General features: G+C 56.3%; 1 protein-coding gene across 2 annotated transcripts; it reads right to left on the reverse strand.

Annotated features, from left to right (window-relative positions):
- Positions 1-2,953: 2,953 nt before the first annotated feature.
- Positions 2,954-18,922, reverse strand: LOC135317822 (electroneutral sodium bicarbonate exchanger 1-like). Of its 2 annotated transcripts, XM_064474292.1 has the most exons (26): positions 18,810-18,922; positions 16,677-16,810; positions 15,250-15,331; positions 14,687-14,821; positions 14,111-14,246; positions 13,735-13,895; positions 12,615-12,803; positions 12,418-12,506; positions 12,128-12,285; positions 11,666-11,753; positions 11,247-11,393; positions 10,972-11,063; positions 10,354-10,528; positions 10,071-10,204; positions 9,230-9,475; positions 9,019-9,124; positions 7,931-8,092; positions 7,595-7,708; positions 7,069-7,230; positions 6,218-6,469; positions 5,361-5,429; positions 4,650-4,823; positions 4,411-4,548; positions 3,862-3,959; positions 3,250-3,354; positions 2,954-2,990 (listed from the first exon to the last, which is right to left on the reverse strand). In XM_064474292.1, the coding sequence occupies exons 1-25, from the start codon at positions 18,919-18,921 to the stop codon at positions 3,267-3,269; spliced, it is 3,441 nt and encodes a 1,146-aa protein (XP_064330362.1). In that variant the 5' UTR covers position 18,922; the 3' UTR covers positions 2,954-2,990; positions 3,250-3,266. The 2 variants fall into 2 exon arrangements, with proteins under 2 accessions (XP_064330362.1, XP_064330361.1); XM_064474291.1 differs by having other exon boundaries at positions 12,128-12,506.
- Between the last annotated feature and the right edge of the window lie 2,099 nt (positions 18,923-21,021).

Genomic DNA, 21,021 nt, shown 5'->3' on the forward strand with positions numbered 1-21,021 from the left:
TGCAACTCAGGATGTCGAATGTGGTTTAAGTCTGTTAGGAGAGGTAAAGAAAGATGCTCACAACATTCAACTAGATATGCAGGAAGATTGGCTTAGTGAGATATTTAATGATCTGGAATGGAATCTCAGCTCGTGGGTAAGATCTATCATAAGCAGGGTGTTGCTCTTGCTGATCGTAGTTGTGATAATCCTCCTTGTCTATTCTTGCTTAAAGAGGGTTCTAACAGAGGAGCTGGCGATGAATTGAAAGGTCAGTCTTGCACTGGCAAATGGAAAATATGGTCCAAAGAATTTTAATAGGGAACTCCATATTGCACAGAGGTTAACAAGCATTATTGCTCTAGGGTAACTATAGGTGGGATATTGAGTACTAGTTTGTAGTGAAAGTATTGAGAAAATTAATCTCAAAATTTTCAAAGGGGGAGAAATGTAACCAGGGTGATGAAGTGAACCAACCATGGATGCTGCTGTGTCCCGCAACTGAACGTTAAGTCTGGGGACAACCAGTGTATTCTTTAATCATGAATGCAATAGATAATGTGTTTCTGACAGAACCCCGCTCCTTTCAGACTCAAAGCCTAAGTTTCAGATCCCCAAAGCCTCACCCCTAGAGCTTAGGGGCCAAACCTCTGTTTTAAGGGCTACATTACAGCCTCACGTTTAGGCAGCGGTGATTCAGGGTATAAATGGTTGGGAGTTACTGATACAGTCTAGTGCAGCTCAGCTAAGGCTGGGACCCGGAGCCAAAACCTGGCCGGGATAAGGAGGCAGCCGAAACAAGAACAGCCTGCACGAGGACTAAAGCTTGTTGCTTTAGGGAGTCAGAGAGGCCTCGAGATTCGAAGGACCTAAACAAAGTCACGATGACGTTTGGCCTTAAGAAAAGCAGCCGTACAGAGCCACAAAGGTGAGGAACTGCAGAGCAGAGACTCAGCCAGAACAGAGCAGCCCTCACGGGCAGCACGGGCGTCATCTCAGAAGCGAGTTGGCGGGAACACAAGGGTTAAGTAGCGGACACCGGGAGGAAGAGTATGTCCTTCATCCAGAGCCCCCTGAGGAGCAGCCGGAGACACCAGCAGGCGTGGGCAAGTAACCTCTGCCTATCTGTAGCTGTTATCAGAAAGCTAATGAATGTGCCTGGGAAGCACGTACTTAACGGGCACAAAGAGACCTGCGGGGTGCCCGGTAGGAGGAGGATCCCCCGTGCAGCCGCCCCCCCCCCCGCAAATACAGAATGCTGCCTTTTAACTCTGCGCTGGTGTCACCAGGCTCAGTCCTGATTTCAGTGACAATGGGACGGGCTCTGTTCAATAGTGCCCAACAACAGGCCAAGGCAGACGTCCAAGGCAACAGGCACAATTTGGAATATGCGAAGTTCCAACTGAATATGAGCAAAAAACCCTTCCCTGTGCGGGTGCCAGAGCAGGGGCACAGGCTGCCCAGAGGGGCTGTGGAGTCCCTTCCCTGGAGACATTCACACCCCGCCTGGATGCGGCCCTGTGCCCCCTGCTCTGGGAGTGCCTGCTGAAGCAGCAGTTGGGACGGGGTGAGCTCCCAAGAGCCCTGCCAGCCCCCCCCAGCCTGTGATTCTGTGATTCCAGAAGAAGTCCTCTGCTTTTGTCCCTGCTTGTGACGTGCTGTTTTCATCCTCACAGAAACATTTTATGTTTATATCAACTATATTTTCTATAACCTCATTCATATTGATTTTCTCTCCCCTTTGCAAGGAGTGACAACCTGCCGTTGGCATCTCGGGTTGGGTCGATGCACGAAAAGGCTCCCGCAGCGGATGGGAGAAGCCGACGGCAGGAGGGGGTGTGGCCCCGTCGCAGCTGGGCACGGGGCACCGCCTGCAGATGCCAAGAGCCTGGAGCCCGTGCTGAGCCCACAGCGAGGCGCAGGGATGCAAGGGCACCTTTTCTTCCAGGTCCTCCTCTCCTCCCAGGCTCCAGAGCCACCCGACCCGACCGCGCGTGCCGGGGGTGACACCACGGCCCAGCAACCCCCCAGACTGCGAAGGGAGCACAACAACCAGCTCTGCTTGACGGCTTCTTCCTGCAAAGCGGCAGGAAGGGAAAGGCAGGAGGGAAAAAGCACCTGCCCGCTTCCCTCCTGGCTCGTCCCTCCCTGTGAGAGAAAAGGCTTTGCAAGGACAGGGGTGCAGAAGAAACCACACAGAGTCCCCGGGAGGTGAAAGGCAGGGAAGCGGCGGAACAAGGCAGGGGACAGCCCCGGGGCGCAGAGCCCCACGCCTCACCTGCCCGCTCCCGCGACCACACGCTGCACTCAAGGCGCTCCATGTTCAGTGCTCCCTTCCATTCAGGTGACAGCCAGGGGACAAGAAGGGGGCATTTCTGCACTTTGCACCTTCCCGGCCGACGGCAGAGCCAAAGCAAAGGCGAGAAATCAAAACAAGAACCAAAGGGGGCGGAACTGGAGCGCAGGCAGCAAATGCTCGTCCTTCGCCTGGGCCCAACTGCTCGGAGGGTCCTTCCGCTGCCCCGCCACGGAGGGCGTCCCTCTCGGCCCAGGGAGAGACGCGGGAGTGAACTCAAGGGAGGAGCCCGAGCCAGAGCACGAACCTTTTCGGGACGAAGAGGCAAGCGCAGAACGCGTCACACCTCACAGAAGGTGTTTGTGTACATTCAGAGTTTATATTTGGAGAAAAGAGAAAGGCGAGGAGGAATTGGAGACTGAAAAAATAGCCCTGAATGAGGGAGCGGTAGCAGCCCCTCGACCACTACAAAACCGCACCAACACACGCACGTACACACGGAGGCGTAACAACACCCAGCTCCCACGGACTGTGATGCGCCCCTCAGTTTGCTGCTCTGGGGATACTGAACGCCTGAAGCACACCCAGGGTAACCGACAACATCTGCATGGCTTTAATGGGAATCCTCTGGCTGAAAGGAAGCGGTTTCTCCCCGTGCCTGCATCGGCACATCCCTGAGTCACGTTCTCACTCCTCTCCTTCAGAGTCAACATTCCTAGTCGTGAAAACCGGGCCGGGGGGAAAGAGAAGAAGAGGGAGAGCGTCGTCAGCGCCAGAGCGGCCGGCTGCTGCCGATTCAGCCCCGTGTGTGGCACCAGCCCGGCGGGGAGGAGCTGGTTTGCATGCCACGGCCCCTGCTGCCTGTGCCCAGGGCCGGGCCGCTCGCTCGGCAGTGCTGGCCAGAGCACGGCACAGCCGTAGGCACGCGCCGTCGCCGCAGAGGAGCACGGTCGCCCTCACGGGCCAGCCTTTACCTCTTTCCTCCCCAGAGTCAGAGCGTTTCCCTCTTCATCGTCAGCGCCTTCCACACGGTCATGTTGGACATCTCCTCTGAGATATTAATCTCCGAAGGATCAGCCCTGCAATAAATATTGCCCAGGGCAACGCGTGATTCTGGGAACTGACGGCACCAAGTGCGTTAGCGTCGGCGAGAGGAACAGGGGGGCTCGGAGGAGCAAAGCTCAGCACAGGCACAGGGGCCTTTGCCGCGGGAGGAGGTTTGGGAGGCGAGCCCGAGAGCTGCAGAGCAACGGCTCCGTGCAACGGCTCTCGCTGCTGTGCAGCCCTGGAGCGGGCTCCTAAGCCACTGCTGCTACAGATCATGCCTGCAGCTCCTCAGCTGGAAGTACGAGGCTCTCCAGCTGCGTAAAGTCACTGACGATGAGGGTGCCCGGGCTCAAACGTGAGCTGTGCAGCCACTCTGCTTGGAGGCAGAGCCCTGCCATCGCCTCCTGCAGCCCTGATTTTCCTCCCAAGCTGACTGCTGGTGCCTAAGGGATGCTCAGGAAAGAGGCAAGTGGAGAAGATTGGGCCAAACCCCTGCAAATCCATCCTGCCAGGGGCCCTGGGCCTCCACGGGGCTTTACCTGTCACTGGGTTGCTGTGGGATATCCAAGCCGCTGGTCTCCCCCAGTTCCAGCTGAACGCAATTTGCAGCAGCAGCTGCCATCGTCTTCTGGGACTCCTGGCGTAAAAAGGGACAAATCAATTTCTCCGTCTGTGACCAAAGTGGAGAGAAACACACCAGGCGGTAAAAGCGCTGCATGTGCCCTCTCCTTGGGACCCATGGCAGCTTCAGCTCTTAGTGCAGCAGGGTATCGACCTCCGCTCCAAACGTTTTGCAAGGCTTAAAAACACTATTAGCAGCAAATCTTCCCACCGTGAGTATCACCATCATCATCTTCTTCCTCACCTTTTTTCCTCAAAGACTACTCTTTAAAATTCTCCCTCACTCAAGTGTTAAGCTCACTGCTAATTCAGGGAAAGACACGCTGAAGCTGTGGGATCCGGGCTATTGGGATCTATTTCTATTGCGTTCTGCTCCTCCCCCAACATTTCAAGACCAGCTGGGACAGAAAGAGGCCATCTCCCAGCCCAAGGGAGACGTCCGGCCCCAAGCCCCCAGCAAGCGTTACCTCTTCCTCTTGGGCTTCGGTTTTGGCGTCGCCCAACCTCTGCTTCTTGCTTTCTGGCATCAGGTCATCCAGAAAGCTGAGCTCTCGCTTGGAGAAGCAGAAATCCATCACTCTCCGCACAAAAACGAGAGCCAACACCTTTGTGAGGAAGAGGGAAGATGCGGTGAGGCCAGAGGCGACGCTACATCTCCCTCCAACGCTGCAAACCTCCCGCTGCCGACACCGGCAGCGGCTCTTACCATCATGGGAAAGATGATGGCGGCACGGGACGCCTTGATGCCCCAGAGCAGGACGAGGCAGATCAGCTGGATGGCGGTGAAGAAATGCACCTTTCGCAAGGGCACGTGCCGCAGGTAGATGAAATCCGGCTGGTGTTTCGCCGGCATCCAGAACAGCTTCAAGCGATCGAAGAACTGCAAAAAGCCAAGGGGGAAAAGTTGCCACCGTGGGACTGCGGAAGGTTTCTGGCCCTGTGGAGACGCGGACGCAGTTCTCAGGGTCTCGCTTGCAAGGAGAGGTCGCGGAGCCCGCTCGCTTCCTCCTGGGAGCAGCCCCCACTTTCCCTTCGCTCCACCCAGCTTGCCCGCCAGAGCTGCCCACCAAATTGCAAGGAGTCCACGTTCTTCTCTCAGCGCCATTTCTTGGCCCACCCAATCCCCCGGCAAGGATTTCCACCGGTGGCAGAAACTGCCTTCCCTTGGCACTGAATTCCCCCGCTTCCACCTCACCAAAGCCCGACCTGCCCTAAGCCGTGACACAGAGAGCCCTGACCGTGCCCGCTCCCCCAGCCCTACGCCCCTCCTGGGCCTCCCCCGAGCTGCTGCTCACACAAAACACTTTCAGCGCTTGCTCCCGGAGAGGTGTTTTCCCACGCCACTGCTTTCTGCCCGCTCCAACGGCCGGGAAATACCAGGGAGCAGGCGTGCCGCGCGCTGTAACAGAGCCCCTACCTGAATTCCTCTGAGGGACGACACACCCATGTAGAGGAAGACGCCGTAAAGCACAGGCATTGGGATGAACTGAAAACAAGAATGGAATCCTTCGTTTTGTTCTCCATCACATTTTCACTCTTACCACTCTCTTCTACGGGCACTGCCTGAAGTTGCCCAAAGCTCTGCAGCTCCCACGGGCTTGCAGGTGGGTCGGATTTTAACCGGGAGAGATTTTGTGCGTGCGAGGGAGCCAACGCTCTGCTTCAGGCTGAACAGACTCTGAGTTCCCTTTTGTCACAATAAGCCTCTTTTCCAGAGAGGTGGGAGGAAAAGAGGTCACTTCACCCGTGCCACCGCGTACCGCGCTCTGTGACGGTAGAAAACCATTTCTACGTGTTCTTGTGGCAACGCGCAAAGGCGCTGGGCCTCCTTTTAGCCTAGAGATGGCATTATTTTGTGGGAGGAACACGTAAGGAAGCCCTCGGGGACCATTTCGGCATGTTTGGCTACTTGGAATGGCTGTTCTGAGGCGCTTGCGGGAGCCAATCGCTACCGAGAAGGTGCTGCCTGTTTGAAAGGGAGCAGAGGTACTGCTCTGAACGCGCCTAATTGTAACCCACAAACACAGGTGGGCCTGAAAGACGCCTGAACATCAAAGCAGTCGTCGTGCTCGCTTGCCTCGAGCACAGCAAACTGGGGCCTGAAGGGCTGGAAAGCGTGACCGAGGCTGGTTCCCACCGCGGGTCAAGCCCCAAGGGCTGGGATTCACCTCCTCCTCTGCTCCACAACTACTCAGGCCTGGGAAGGGGGGACTCTTGTTTTTCAGAACCCCCCAAAACCGCGTGGTTGTTGGGTGTTTTCCATTTTCCTCTTACCTTTAACACAGAAGTGAAGAAGACGGAGCAGCCCATGAGCACAAAGATCATCAAGCCAGTGACTCTCTGCTCTCGTATCCCCAAAAACTTGGGTTGTTCCCCGGGAGCTGAGCAGCCAGACTCTACTTTGAGGCTGTTCACATGGGTGATGGACAGGACGGTGGCAGCCACAAACCAGGGCAGCCCCATCACGGAGCACACCCCGAGCATCACGGCCACCACAAAAAGGTCCAGGTGGTACCCGCATCCTTTCTGCAGGGAGCAAAGCAAGAGGCAGAGTGTCCCACAGCAGAAGAGCAACGACAACGCCGCAAGTCACGCTCCCACCCTACTGAGCTGAAGTCAGCTTCTTGAAAATTTAAAGCAAGGACTGGAAACAAATCAGGATGTAGCCAGTCTCTGTGCAAGCCCCTCGCATGGAAATCTGACAGGGGCTCAGACAAAGCGGATTGCGAGAGGCTGCGTGATATCGACTTCTCACAAAAGAGACATAAAACGACTTTCTCTCTTCATTCACAGAGAAATTGCCACCACTTGCAAAGAAGATGCGACTCTGAGCTATCCCTGGCAGCTTTTCAGAACGATTCCTTCCCCCAGCTGCCGCTGGCGTTTTCAAACAAAAGCCCTCCTCTCTCTTGCTCCCGGATTGATTTGCTGCTCCGAAAGATTGCCCACCTCCCCTCCCCTGCCCTTTGCTCCCCGGGTCATCAGTAACCCAGGAGAGCATCCTGCCACGCAGCACGACCTCGTCCCACACCAACGCCTTCCCAAAGCTTTTGGAATAGGAGCTTCTCCCCACTCCTACAGCCCACAGTGGGCTGGGGACGGGCTCATCTCTTGCAGCCCCTCACCTTCAGCCTGTGCTCCTTCCTGTTGACAATAACAGCCGTGATCTGCTGGTCCATGAAGATCAGGATGGTGCAGAGCAGAGCTGGGATGAGCGCAGCCGGCACCGTCCACCACGGGTTGGGGCCGATGGGGCTGATGAACCACCCGCGGTCATCTCTGGTCGGCTGCGACAAAGCACACGCATGTCACGATCCTCTCCCAGCCCAGCCACCTCACTGCCTTTCAGTTTCCCCTCCAGCCCTGGGGCAGAGCAGCTCCCAGCCCTGGCTTCAAGTCACCCTCTCCCAGGGGGTTCAGCACTGCCAGCGGCCTCTTTGCCAGCACCTACAGCTGCTTCTCCTGCGCGTCTCCAGAGCGGCGGGGCCGTCTTCTCGTTCCCACAAGGAAAGGATGCGCTCGGAGGTGGAAGAGGAGATGCTCACACCACCCGCATCTCCTCCAGACTCAGCCCCGTCCTGCCCTGCCCTGCCACCACCTTGTGGCATCCCCAGGGGCCGCAAACAGCTCCGCGCCAAAACACCCCCTTACCTTGAACACATGGGGCACGTGGAGCTTCGGGGACGGGATCCCAGTCACCAAGTCAATGAGCACCATGATGACGATGGTGAGGAAAACGGCAAAGTCGCTCACTGTGGCCCGTACCTGGGGCAAGAAACCAGAGCTGAAAGGGGCAGGTCGGAAATGCTACAGTGGCTTTGCACTCATGGAGCTGCGTGAGGGACAGCCCAGCCGATGGAGGGCTTGGCCTTCAAGGGCAACGTTTCCCAGCTCGACCAAGTGGTGGCAAATACTGCTGCGTGCTCCACGAGAGCCGTTTGGGGAAAAGAGCGTGGAGACTGCTGCTGGCCACCAGCTTCTACCTACTCTGGTTGGGAAGTAACGGCTGGTTTTGAACTTCTTCAGCAAGCTCGACAGGACAAAGGTGGAGAAGAAGAGGATGCAGCACCAGAAGAGGACATTAGGTGCGTAGGGGCCATCGCGCCCACAGGCAGGTCCTTGAAACTCGCCGTGCAAATACCGACATTCCTGCAGAAACAGAGCGTCAGCACACAAAGGCAGTGCCCGTGCGGCAAGGAAACCTCGGGGAACCGGGGGGTCACTGTGAGGCTCTTGGGCCAAGAGCCACGACCCTGTAACTGCTGCTGCCCACGGAGATTTCTAGGTAACCAGCAGCAGCAGCAGCACCTGAACAAGCGACACATTCAACTGCACAGAGGAGAGCGGAGAGAGGAGCTGTGACGGGACACCACGCCACAGAGCCACGCCACATCCTCCGCTTGAATGGCAGGTAACCACGGCTGCAGGTGACACCGGAGGGGAAGGACGTGCTGGCAGCTCTTGGGGACAGGGCAAGGGAACAGGGCAGGAGGGCTGAGACAGACGCGACAGGAAGGGAGAAGAGGCAAAGCGTCCCTTCCCAGGGCAGGGCTCCCAGGACACGGCCCAGAGGGGACGAAGACGCCCATACGAGCCCCCCACCCTGTGCCTGAGCTCTGCTTCCAGCAACAACAGCCCGAGAGACTGCTCAGACATGCAAATTCATGCCTGCGCCGACAGACACGCTGGGTGAGCAAGCCAGGCCTGCAGGTATTAGGCACCACTTCAGGAAGCCAATGACTCCCTTCCAGCATGAACTCAAGTCCTCCAACTGCTACAAGAATCAAACCACCCACTTAACCTCGCTCCCGGGCAGAAACACTGTCCTGCAACAGGCTTGAGGAGGACAGTTATTCCCCACAGCGCTGGGGACCAGGTGGACGGGACAAGGCAGACTCTCCTTCGCAGGACCAAGCAGGTTAAACCCCCCCATCAGACTGAAGCCGTGACTCTTCAGAGCAGCACCAGCACAGCTGGAAGCCCATCAGCACTGGAAGGCCTCTGACTTTTGCACCGTGCAAATGCCCCTGAGCCCGTGGCCGCGGCGCGAGGAAGCAGTGGCTCGGGCCACTTACAGTCACCGTGAGGTTTTCCCAGGCGATGCCGGACACGTTGACCTTGTTGCTCTCCCAGAAGCGCAGGGTTTCGTTGCTGGGATGGGTCGGTGCCTCACACTTACAGCTGGGAGGAGAGAAGCCAAGGCAGGGGTAAGGGAAAGACGACGGAAGCGCAACCCTGAGCTCCTGCCAAGGGGCAGCGGCGTTTCAGGAGGACAAAAAAACCCACGAGTAGAGGGTGAGGAGGTCGAGCTGGCTGTGCATGTGCACAGGGTAGGTCTCTCGCAGGTGACTCAGCTTCTCCAGAGCCTCGTAGATGAAGATGACGCAGATGAGGGAGGCGAAGGCTTCTTCGGTGAAGCGGGTGATGTAGCACACCAAAGAGCTGGCGTCGGTGGCCACCAGCACAATGCAGAAGGCAGCAGTCCACAGCCCGATGCACGCCCGTAGAGAGAGATAGGAGAGCTTGTACTCCCTGGGAAACCAACAGAACAAGAAGGGTGCAGAGGCCAGCAAGAGGCTCCGAGCCGTGCCTGCCTGCCTTCCTTCGGGGAAAATCGGCAGCGATTCAGGAGCGTGTCAAGGCTGGGAATGGTAAATGCACTTGCCCTGTTCTACTACGGGCGGCCCCAGGGCTGCGGTGCAGGGGGGGGACCCGCAGGAGGAGGCCAATTCTTCCCTTATCACCATTTAGCAATTATCTTGGGTTAACGCCCTGGAAGCTAATGGAGGTCAGGGCCCTGTGGTGGAAGGTGGTGTTCTGCCACATCACCCCAACGCCCCAACACCAACCCCAGCTGGGTTTGCACCCAGTCACCTGCTGCCAGCGAGTTGGGGCTCAATCGAAATGCAATTGCACTAACAGGGCAATAAGGATCCAAGTCATCCCAACCAAAGGGTTGTCCTGGACAATCCCCATTTCACATGAAAAGGTCCTGCTTTTCAATACAATCATCAAAACACAGAAAACAACTTCAATCTAACAACTGCCACCGACAAAACCATCTTTTCTCCATGGCTGCCTTCTTGCGAAGGCTCTCGCAGCACCCAGCCGCGGCAGCCAGCCTTACTTGCAGAACTTGTAAAGGATCTTCTCGAACACAAGGACGGGTCCGGTGCTCCCGAGGATGGTGAGAGGCTGCCCAGCAAAGAGGGAATACACCACGCCGGTCATGGATGCGCCCAGCAGCGACTCCATGGCACTCTGGCCGGGGAAGAGAGGCAGCCGTGAATACGTAAATCATTAGCGGGGAGGGGGGAAACACCCCCAAACCCAAAGCAAATTCCCCGCAGCAAGGACTTTTGCGAGAGTTTCATCCTCCCCCATGCCACCCAACAGAGAGAGGTGCTCACTATGTGGCCATTGGTCGCCTCCCCCAGCAGCCCCCCAAAGGTGATGACAGGGGACATGCAGGCACAGTAGAGGAAGAGGAAGGACGCCAGACACTGCAGCCTCAGACCATCCCGGAAGTCGCTCCAGAACCACGGGGCCTTTCGCTTCACGTCCAGGATCAAACCTCCAAAGAGCCTGGAGGAAGGGAAAAAAAGGGACTCGTTTCCTGGAAGAGCCCATGGAGTTGTCCCTGCTGCAAAAGGACACTCGCAGGCACAGAAGAGCTCTCATGGCTAAGAAGCAGCAGTCGCCTTTACCCATTTTAGACCCAGCAAAAACTGACGCTCACCAAACAATCCCTCCAACAACAAGAGAAAGGAAATAACCCGGGAGCCTATCCTCTCTTCTTGCAACAGGCCCTTGCTTTCCGAAGCAGCAGAGCTCTGCCTGGAGCTATTTACACATCTGCTTCCACCCCAAAGCAAGAAACCTTGTGTGCAGTGATGCTGTGGCTCAGCTCAGCTGCCCACATCTCCCACCTGGACCCTTCACTAACCCCTAAATCCTGCTGGGCAGGAGCTGCATGCTCAGATTTCAGAGGCAAACAGGAAAAAAACCCAAACTATCACAGCTCCCACCTTCCCGTCCGCTCCAGTTCAGGACCACTGTGTTTCTCCGGCTCGCTGTGAGAAGCACTGTCATCGAGAGCTCCTGGCACCTTCCTTTTTTCCTGTTCAAATCCAGATAAGATAATGAAGAGACGTATTTGTCACCACGGGCTTGTTTCGCTTCTGGTCCGCGTGTGTGACTGGGTCAAACTGGGACCTCGTGACTCGAGGCCCCTCAGCACCATCCCCAGCCGTGCCGCTGTCCTGCCCGGCCCCCTCGCATCCCCCTCTGCCACAGCACCCACCTGCGAAGGGACGTTTTTGGGGGGCTCGATTCGGATCGATGGATCCCACTCTCCTGGCGGCAAGACCGTGACCTGATCCAGAAACTCGTCGACGCCGGCCACGAGGTCAGCCCGGTTCTTGGCTTTGTAGGCAACGTCGTGGAAAACCTGCCGAGGGGAGGGCAATGCCACCGCTGGGGACAGCGTGCTGGGGACCCCGGGGAGAAGGACGAGCCACAGGATGCACCCAGTGGGATTTCAGCCTCCAGGGGGTGGTGGCGGGTGCAAATTCACAGGTTTGCTTTGGGGCGCCAGCAAGGGTGGCTCTCTGGAAAGCTGTGGGCAGCTGGGACAGCAACGCCTCTTCCTCGCTGCCTCGGACACAGCGAAAAGGGAAGGAAGCCCAAAACAACCCGGAGGCATCTCTTATCTCCTCGCACCTCATCCGTCATGAGAGTAGCCATGGACCTGCCGATCTCATGGTACTGATGGGCTTTTCCTTGCGGTCCAAGCAAAACAAACAGGAACCTGGGCAAGAGGAACAAAGTGAGGGAGAAGAACGTGTCCTTGCTCAAAGGGCACCCCAGGGAATGCCCGGGAGCTCCCAGCCCAGAGCACGGCTCGAGACGGGACACAGAGGCTCACCGCCTCCGCCACGCATTTGAAATTCATCACAACCGATGGTGGCAAATTTCAGTTTTGGGCCAACTCTCATTAGAATTGGCCAAGGGCTTTCAAAGATCCAGCAGGGAAGGGAGAAATGAGGGTGAGGAGATGGGAGTGGGAGAAATGTGCTTGCTCCCACTGCCCGCGTTCCCTCGGGACACCAAACTGATGCACGCAACTGGGTGTTGTGTTGTTGGGGGTTTGGAAAAGAAAAGCTTTGTGCTCCTCACGCAGACCTTGTGGGGATGGGAACTTCCATCAGGCCCGAGAGGAGGACAGCCGGGGTCAGGCGGACGAATGCCACGATGGGCTGGCGAAGGAAATCCAGCTCTCCTACAAGCACGTTGGACGCTTCAGCACCGGTGGGAATCTTCTTCATGAAGTGCAGCTCCGCCTGGGCACGACAAGCCATGTTCAGGCCCTTCCCCCAAACCCAAAGCCCACAGCACTCTACAGCACACTCTGCAGCCCCGTTTGCAAGAGCAAATCTGCACCTAAAGGCGTCAGAAAGCCACAAGCGTCTCACCTTGCTTAAATCCATCGCGCTGCTCTCATGGCTCACCCCACTTTTAGCTTCCGCAGCGGTGGCAGAAGGGTGAGGGGTGAGTGTTTGGGCTGGCAGGAAAAGGAAAGACACTCAGAAAGACGGACAAGGAGCAAGTGCGACGCTTCTCCTTTTGCAGGACAAGTCTCACGGGGCCAAAGCCCGGCAGAAACCCTCACCTGGCTTGTCGAGGAGGTGTGGGTCCGACTGCTTCTCGCTCACATCAGCAAATGAGCAGACGATGGGGAGAAGGTTGTTTCTTTTCTTCTCGTTCTGGTGGTGATGCTTCTTCAGAAGCACTTCTCGAACTTTTGCCCGCACGCCCTCGTCAAACTCGGCGGACTCTTCTTGCTGGCCCAGGATCATATCTGGGGACGGCAAAGGGAAATCAAGCCGGCAGAGAAGAAACCCCCGCCAAGTCCCGACCCCCGCAGCCCCTGGAGAAGGCTGCGCCACGCAGGATACCCTAAGGAGGGCTCAGCCTTGCTTAGCAAGACATTTTCATACAGTTCAGCCTTTGCAACGAAAGCAAGACTTTTCCTGCGCTAAAAGACGCCATCAAAGCGCTTATTCATCCCTCTGCAAAGATAAGTATTTCCCGTTCTAACCAATGCCACTTTCTGGCCAGACCTGGCCTTTCTGTCTGACTCTGCGCACTTAACCCAGTTCTAGGCAATCTAGAGCACGGGCTTTCCCAGAGCTTCCTTGGCCGATTGACTGCAATTTGCCAAGCCCAGGGAGAAACGTGCTAAGAACGGCTCCGGCTCCTGCAGCTCCTGAAAGGGCTGAATGGAGACCTCCCAGTCACAGATCAGTTCTCCAGAGCCGCTTTCTCAGTCAACTTCAGTTACCTTCCCCACAAACAGACACTGCTTGGGCATCTGCCAGGTAAGCCCTGCCTTTAAACCCCTTCAATCCCGGCATGTTAAGAAGGCAAAGGGGAAAAAAAAGAATGTGAGGAAACGGCTTGTAAGAAAGAGTTGATTTAAGGAGGTTCGGCTCCTACGCCGACGCCGTATTTTTAAGAGCAGCGTGTTACGCCCTCACACACACTCCTGTTTGGCTGCAGAATATTCTCTAATCGCTTCTGCAACCCCACAAATTGCTCTCAAAAGGATCCCGTATGGGAAGAAAAAGCTGGTGCGACTCTTGCACGCCCAGGCTACATCCAAACCCAACCCATGACTTAAAAACCCAGTGGGGCTTCTGGAAAAGGACCCGCCGCTGGGGCAGGGCTCGATTTGGGAGCGACTGTGGCCGAGCTCGGCCCTTCCCGGAGGGACGTGGCGCCAACGGTACCTGCAATCTCTTCGATGCTGTTGGCACAAACGTCCAGCAGCACCGTGCCCTTGGTGATGCAGCTCCTCAGCTCAAAGAGGCTGTGCAAGGACAGCGTGGCCACGTAGGGCTTGCTCCAGCGATCGCCGCCGTCTTCCACGTCCTCCTCAAACTTCAGCCACCTGCGGACAGCGGGTGCCATCAGCCCCATTGCAAGAAAACAGCCCCGGCTCTGCAAGGCCTTTCCTAGAGCTACGGGGCAGCAAGAGGAGGCGACTCCTCCCATCGGCACCTGCAGCTGCCAAAGCTCCTTCCGTCCCACAGAGAGGAAAGCGGAGCCCAGGGGTGCCGCCAGCGTGGGGACCCCTCTCCCACCGCGCCCGCAGCAGGCATTTACCTTGCCGTTTCCTTCCACTCAGCACCTTCCCCCTCTTTCACGCAGATCTCATCCAGCTCGCTGAACAAGTCATGGGGGACGTGCTGCTCATCCTCCTCGGTCCCGAGGATGACCTGCACCCGCTGGGATGGGGTGTCTGGGGGCAGAAGACAAAGCCCCGTCCCGTTACCATGCCTCAATACGGCCCGTCACGCTCACATCCAAAGGGCCCATCGGCCTGGCACCAGCTCAGCCAGAAATACTGGGCTGGCCCCTCTCCCCTGCCTCTGCCTGGCCCTGCACACAGCCACGGAGAAGCATCTGCTCCACCTCTGCACAACGACGGGCAGCTCTCCTGCCCCACATTCCCACTTTTAAACCCGGGATCCCTCTAAGGAAGGCGAGCCTAAACCTATTAGGCATTTAACTGCCTTACAAACTTGAGAAAAGTTGGGGAAAAAGAGGGTCTTGCTAAATAACGCCACTTTTCCTCGGGAGAACAGCACATCACTCAAACCAGCCCCAGGCACTGCTTGCAGAAGACCCCAGCACCCAAGTAGCCCCGAGGAGCTCAGGGAACGCTGTGGCGGCACTTACAGCGGTAGCCCGGCTCCGTCAGGGCAGAGTCCTTCTCCCGTTCCCGTTTCCGTGGCTTCTGGCTGTGGGGTCGGTGATGCCGGTGGCTCTGCCTCCCCAGCGGCATCCGCACGCCCACGTACAGGGTCCGGTGGCCTGCGAAAAAGCACCATTGGCAGCACTTTCGGCATCGCAGCAACGGTCGATGCGGCCGGTGCCTCTCGAAGCCACGCTTAAATCCCAGGAGAAGCACCGACTTCTCTGAATTTGATTGTCGCGGGACCTCCTTTTTCCAAGCCTATTTTCCTCAAACTTGGCAGAAACAGAGCAACAAGGGACAGCTCCGGCTCATCAAAGTGCCCTGAAAGTACCAAACCCCTTCTCCACCTCCAGCCTCGGCCGGACAACACACACACTTGCTCATGAAGCAGCGACAGAAGGTCGCTCTGCTGTTTTAGTGAGAAGCCCGGCACGTCCTGCTGCACGTGACGCGACACCGAGCAAGGCACCTTGTAGGGATTTTGTGCAAGGGGAAAACGCGCTGGGCTGGCGGCCCCTCTAGCAGGGGCTCAGCAGAGCCTCACCTTCCAGCTCCTCCTTCTCATAGTGAATATTGACGACGTTGCTCGTTCTTCCCTGGTCAATGACCGCCTCTTCGTCATGCCTCTGCTCAGCAACGAGAAGGGGAGAGTTGGGGCTGGCTGTGGAGAGCTCCCGTACGGGCCCCCGGCCACCATCCACCCCTGCGCCTGGGCGACTCCACGGGCATCACGCCTCTGCCTGCCTCCTCCTCCTCCAGGCACGGCCCCCGCTTCAAGAAGGGCCGGGAGCTGCTCGAGCAAGGCCAGCACAGAGCTGCCAAGATGCTCAGAGGCTGGAGCATCTCCCTTGGGAGGAAAGGCTGAGAGACCTGGGTCTGTTCAGCCGCACAAGAGGAGGCTGCACGGGGATCTCATCAGTGCTTATAAATATCTGAAGGGCGGGTGTCAGGGGGATGGGGCCGGACTCTTTTCAGTGGTGCCCAACGACCTTCGAGGCACAAAGGGGAAGCTTTGGGACTATTGAATTGATGAGGTAAAAGCGCAACTGAAATAAATCCGCAGGCTCGAGCGCGTTCTGCGGGTGTCGCAGTGGGATTTGGGAGTCGCAGCTTGCAAACGCCCCAAAGCGGGCGACACAGGGAAAGTCCCCTTCTCTCTCAGAAACCACTTTGCCTCCGTGCCCCGCACAGCGACGCTAAATCTGCCCCCCGCAGCCCTCCCCGGTGCAAAGCATCTCCCCCCGCCCGTCCTGCCGCGCTCCAGGGAAACGCCAAATGGGATTTTGGGGGGAGTTTCCCAACTGTTTGGGGGTGCTTGGCCCCTCGGCAGAGCCCCGGCTGGGCTACCTGTAACTCTTCCAGAAGGGTCATTTTGGAACCCCCAGTTGGGTCCATCCTCACGTCGGTCACCAGGTTGGGGGGAGAACTGAACCTCCTGATCAATCCGGAGGCCAGAGTCCCTCAGGGCAGTGGGGCGAGCCCTTATAAAGCGACCGCTGATGACATCAGCCTCTCGGGTAACAATGCAGGCCATTATTTCATCCCCAAGATTCTGCCCGCTTGCAACACTCGGGGCACGGGGAGACACCACTTCTGCTTGGAGCAAAAGCTACCCCGAATAGAGAAATGGGGTGGCAACGCTGCATCCTGCTGGGCCAAGGGCTACCCGCCCTGGGAGGGAGGATTCATCTCGTTCACCCCACCCAAAGTGGAATTCATTACACTGATGCCAGCGTTATCATGGGCTGTGGGTAAGAGTGTCCACGGGGACAAACCGGGGGCTGCTCCGCCGGTGGAGCAGGGGACGCCCTCGTCGCCCCCCTCCTTGCCCCCACGTTTCCTTACTGGCAATAGAGGACTATTAGATTCTGATTCACATTCCACCAAAAGCCCCTGTTCTAAATATTTGGTAATTAACCCCTCTCACCCTTTTCGAGCCTCCCACTTCACAGGATATTGGTGGTGTCTTACCGGCCTGGCTCCAGGTTTTAATGTTGCTTTTACCGGCTCTGCCAACTTAGATCGTCCCGGGACTTCGCTCGCCCAAACCAAAGGAATCACTGCATTTTCCACTTCTGCGGGAACCTGCTCCTCCCTGGGGAATCCTGTAACATAAACACTCTCGCCTCTGTGGCTTTTGATTCTGGTATCCGTAATTTCATCTCTCCACCTTCAAAAGTTCTTTGTGCATCCAATTTACTTAATAGCTCTCGTCCTCCCAGAGGCAGCGGGCATTCGGGCATATACAGAAACTGGCGAGTTACCCATTGTTTCCCCAGTTTGAACTTTAAGGGCTCTAAGAAGGGCCAACTTTCGTTCTGCCCCGGCGTACCAACAACATCATCTGCGGATTTATGACTGAATTTCCCTTTACATGTATTCAACACCAAATAAGCGGCGCCCGAATCTACTAAAAATTCTATTTCTCATTCCCTAGCTTCAAGGTAACCAGGGGTTCAGCTCGGGTTGATTCCCCCGCTCTCCTTCGTGCCAAGCCACTTCAAGCATTTGACCCAAACCTCTAGGTTCAAGTGCTTCCACTTTCTGAAGTTTCTTTCTAATATCTGGGCCGATTGTCCCATGAATATAGAGGCCAAGTGTATTGCTGCTTCTGGGTTGTTTGTTTTTCTTTTTCTGGGTCCAAATTGGTACTTTTTCTGGCAGCCACCTTCAGTCTTTCCATAAAGGCTGAAGGGGACTCATTTAATTCTTGTCTCACTTCAAAAATTTTGACCAATTTCTTGCTTTTGCCATTGCCTGTCCGACACCAAATAAAATCCACCCCTGATATCTAGTCAGCATTCCCCTGGCTCCCGGACGATTAGGGTCCCACTCGGGATTTGTAGATGGAGAATTCGGATCCACTCTCCCCTGTAAATCCCCATTGGCGTGTGCTCCCTGCACCTGCCTTCTGGCTGGATTCCGTACCCTTGCCTTTTCAGTTCCATCAAGCAAAGTATCCAGTGTCACAAGTACAGCAACACTTTTTCGAGTTCTCACCACAGTTTCCCCCTTTCAAACCCGCTGCCACAGAACTTTGGGGATATATCCCACACTGGTTCTGCCACTCTGGAGGATTCCGCAATGGAAAGGGTAAATCCACGTAAGCCATGTCATGCCATTTCCCTTCTCTTTTGCAAAATAACATTAACTGCAAAATGGTGCTATATTGCTGTAATTACAGGGCAGATTCATTACTTCCCCTCCTCTCATTTGCAGCTCCTCCAGCCGGGTCCCATGGGTGCAGCGGGGGAGTGAGTGGGCAGAGCCGCCCCTGGACAAGCAGCCCACACCCGGGGCCACCCGAAAAAGCAGCTCCTCCATAGAAACAGGGAGAACGGACAAAAAAAAAATACGGAAAGAAAATAGGAAAATAAATAAATAAAAAACCCCAAACCAAGCCCCTCGTTTCACCTCTTTCCCCCGGCAGCTGCTCCTGCCCAGGGAGGTGGATTTCCCCAAAACCCCCCCGTAAAAAAGCCCCAGAGACTCCTCCAGCTCCCCCCACCCGTCACAACACACGGCAGCGCCACAGCGAGACCTGCCAGGCTTTTATTGTCTCCTTTTCCCCATTCAAGGGGCGACAAGAGGAGAAAAGTCCCAGCGAGAGCCCGTCAGGCAACAGCAGCGCTTCCCGGCCGGGGCCCACGCGGCGACGGCGCGGATCCATGGGGTCGGAGCGGCACAGAACGGGCCCGAAATCAACCCCGGGTCTTTTTTTTTTCGCCCAAAGGGACCAACCCCACCAAGATCCGAAGCGATAAATAACACGGATTCCCCGCCTCGGCTTTATTGACAGCACGCGGCGATGCCAAACGAGAGCGTCTCCGCGGCGGCTCGGGCGCAGCTCGGCCCCACACAGCCGCTCGCTCGGCCCCCACCGGCGGGGCGGGGAGAGACCCAGAAGGGCAAAGCTCGGGCCCGGAGGGAGGAACAGGTCAATAACTACAATGGAACAGAAGCAGCGACAACGACGCGACGGAAAGGAAAACACTGAGAGGGGCGCGAAACCCGGGCGGGGGGGGGGAAGGAGGGGGGGGAAGGAGGGGGGGGAAGGAGGGGACCGAAGGCCCCGAACAACCCGCCCGCGCCGCAGCCGCTCACCGCCCGCCGACCCGACGCCGCCAGGCCCCGAGCCGCAACCGCCCCGCGCGCGCCAGCGGCCCCGCCTCACGGCCCGCTCCCGGCCGCACGTGGTACGGGACGAGCAGCCCATTGGCCAGGCGGGCTCAGCTGGCCTGGCTGTGGCCCCGCCCCTGCCGGCCTCTCGCCCGCGCGCGGGGCCCGGGAAGCGGGAGCGGCCCCTCACGGCCCTGGGCGCTGCGGGGCGGGAGTTAACTCTTGCTCGGCCGCAGGCGGCGCAGCCTCCTACAGTAAAGGACAGGTGTTTCAGCGTCTCCTGATAGAACTAAACCCCTGACAGTCCTTGACTTAGTCCTTATTGTAAGCATCCTTCTTCTCTTGTGGTTTCCTCCCTTGCAAAGATAGTTTCAGGGATTTGAAGAATGCAACTTGGTGCCAGGTGGGATTAAAAAGATGGTGAATAAGCTTGTAAATTCATTGATAACAGAGACTCAGGACATCAGTGCCGAGATAAGCACTCGAGGAACTAGTTTAAATCAGCCCCTTGTGACAGTCAAGGCGAAAGGACAGAGGAGCTCATTCAATTACTATATACGGGCAAAGGAAACCCAAAGTTCAACCAGTGGACAGGTGAGGAAGACCATCAGAGACCACTGGAGGACTCCCAAAGACAACTAAAAGGACAACTATGAATGCAGCTTGAGCTTTTACATATGTTAATGAATCCTCGTGAATCTTATGAATATGTATGACTTTATAGCATATAATCTTTGGAAGTTTACCGAATCACTGGAGCACTCATGGTGGATCAATCCCCAGTGCTGCCCAGCGCTGTAATAAAGGATGCCTGCTTAACAGTGACTCTGTTGCTATTGAGTTTTATTTTGGGAACTTTCTGGATACTCCGCTTACTCTTATGGGGAGTTTCGGACTTTGAAGGATAGTATCCGCGGATTTTTGTATCAAGACACCCTCGGACGGCTCCTGGTTTTGCCAGGGTTTCCTGCTTCCTTCTGCAGAGGAGAATTACACGGGGCAGGGGGAAAAACCCTCTGAAAGGTGCCTGGCGGCCGGGAAGCGCTGCTGTTGCCTGACGGGCTCTCGCTGGGACTTTTCTCCTCTTGTCGCCCCTTGAATGGGGAAAAGGAGACAATAAAAGCCTGGCAGGTCTCGCTGTGGCGCTGCCGTGTGTTGTGACGGGTGGGGGGAGCTGGAGGAGTCTCTGGGGCTTTTTTACGGGGGGGTTTTGGGGAAATCCACCTCCCTGGGCAGGAGCAGCTGCCGGGGGAAAGAGGTGAAACGAGGGGCTTGGTTTGGGGTTTTTTATTTATTTATTTTCCTATTTTCTTTCCGTATTTTTTTTTTGTCCGTTCTCCCTGTTTCTATGGAGGAGCTGCTTTTTTGGGCGGCCCCGGGTGTGGGCTGCTTGTCCAGGGGCGGCTCTGCCCACTCACTCCCCCGCTGCACCCATGGGACCCGGCTGGAGGAGCTGCAAATGAGAGGAGGGGAAGTAATGAATCTGCCCTGTAATTACAGCAATATAGCACCATTTTGCAGTTAATGTTATTTTGCAAAAGAGAAGGGAAATGGCATGACATGGCTTACGTGGATTTACCCTTTCCATTGCGGAATCCTCCAGAGTGGCAGAACCAGTGTGGGATATATCCCCAAAGTTCTGTGGCAGCGGGTTTGAAAGGGGGAAACTGTGGTGAGAACTCGAAAAAGTGTTGCTGTACTTGTGACACTGGATACTTTGCTTGATGGAACTGAAAAGGCAAGGGTACGGAATCCAGCCAGAAGGCAGGTGCAGGGAGCACACGCCAATGGGGATTTACAGGGGAGAGTGGATCCGAATTCTCCATCTACAAATCCCGAGTGGGACCCTAATCGTCCGGGAGCCAGGGGAATGCTGACTAGATATCAGGGGTGGATTTTATTTGGTGTCGGACAGGCAATGGCAAAAGCAAGAAATTGGTCAAAATTTTTGAAGTGAGACAAGAATTAAATGAGTCCCCTTCAGCCTTTATGGAAAGACTGAAGGTGGCTGCCAGAAAAAGTACCAATTTGGACCCAGAAAAAGAAAAACAAACAACCCAGAAGCAGCAATACACTTGGCCTCTATATTCATGTGACAATCGGCCCAGATATTAGAAAGAAACTTCAGAAAGTGGAAGCACTTGAACCTAGAGGTTTGGGTCAAATGCTTGAAGTGGCTTGGCACGAAGGAGAGCGG

Source organism: Phalacrocorax carbo, chromosome 27 (genome assembly GCF_963921805.1).
Source record: "Phalacrocorax carbo chromosome 27, bPhaCar2.1, whole genome shotgun sequence".
Classification (NCBI taxonomy): domain Eukaryota; kingdom Metazoa; phylum Chordata; class Aves; order Suliformes; family Phalacrocoracidae; genus Phalacrocorax; species Phalacrocorax carbo.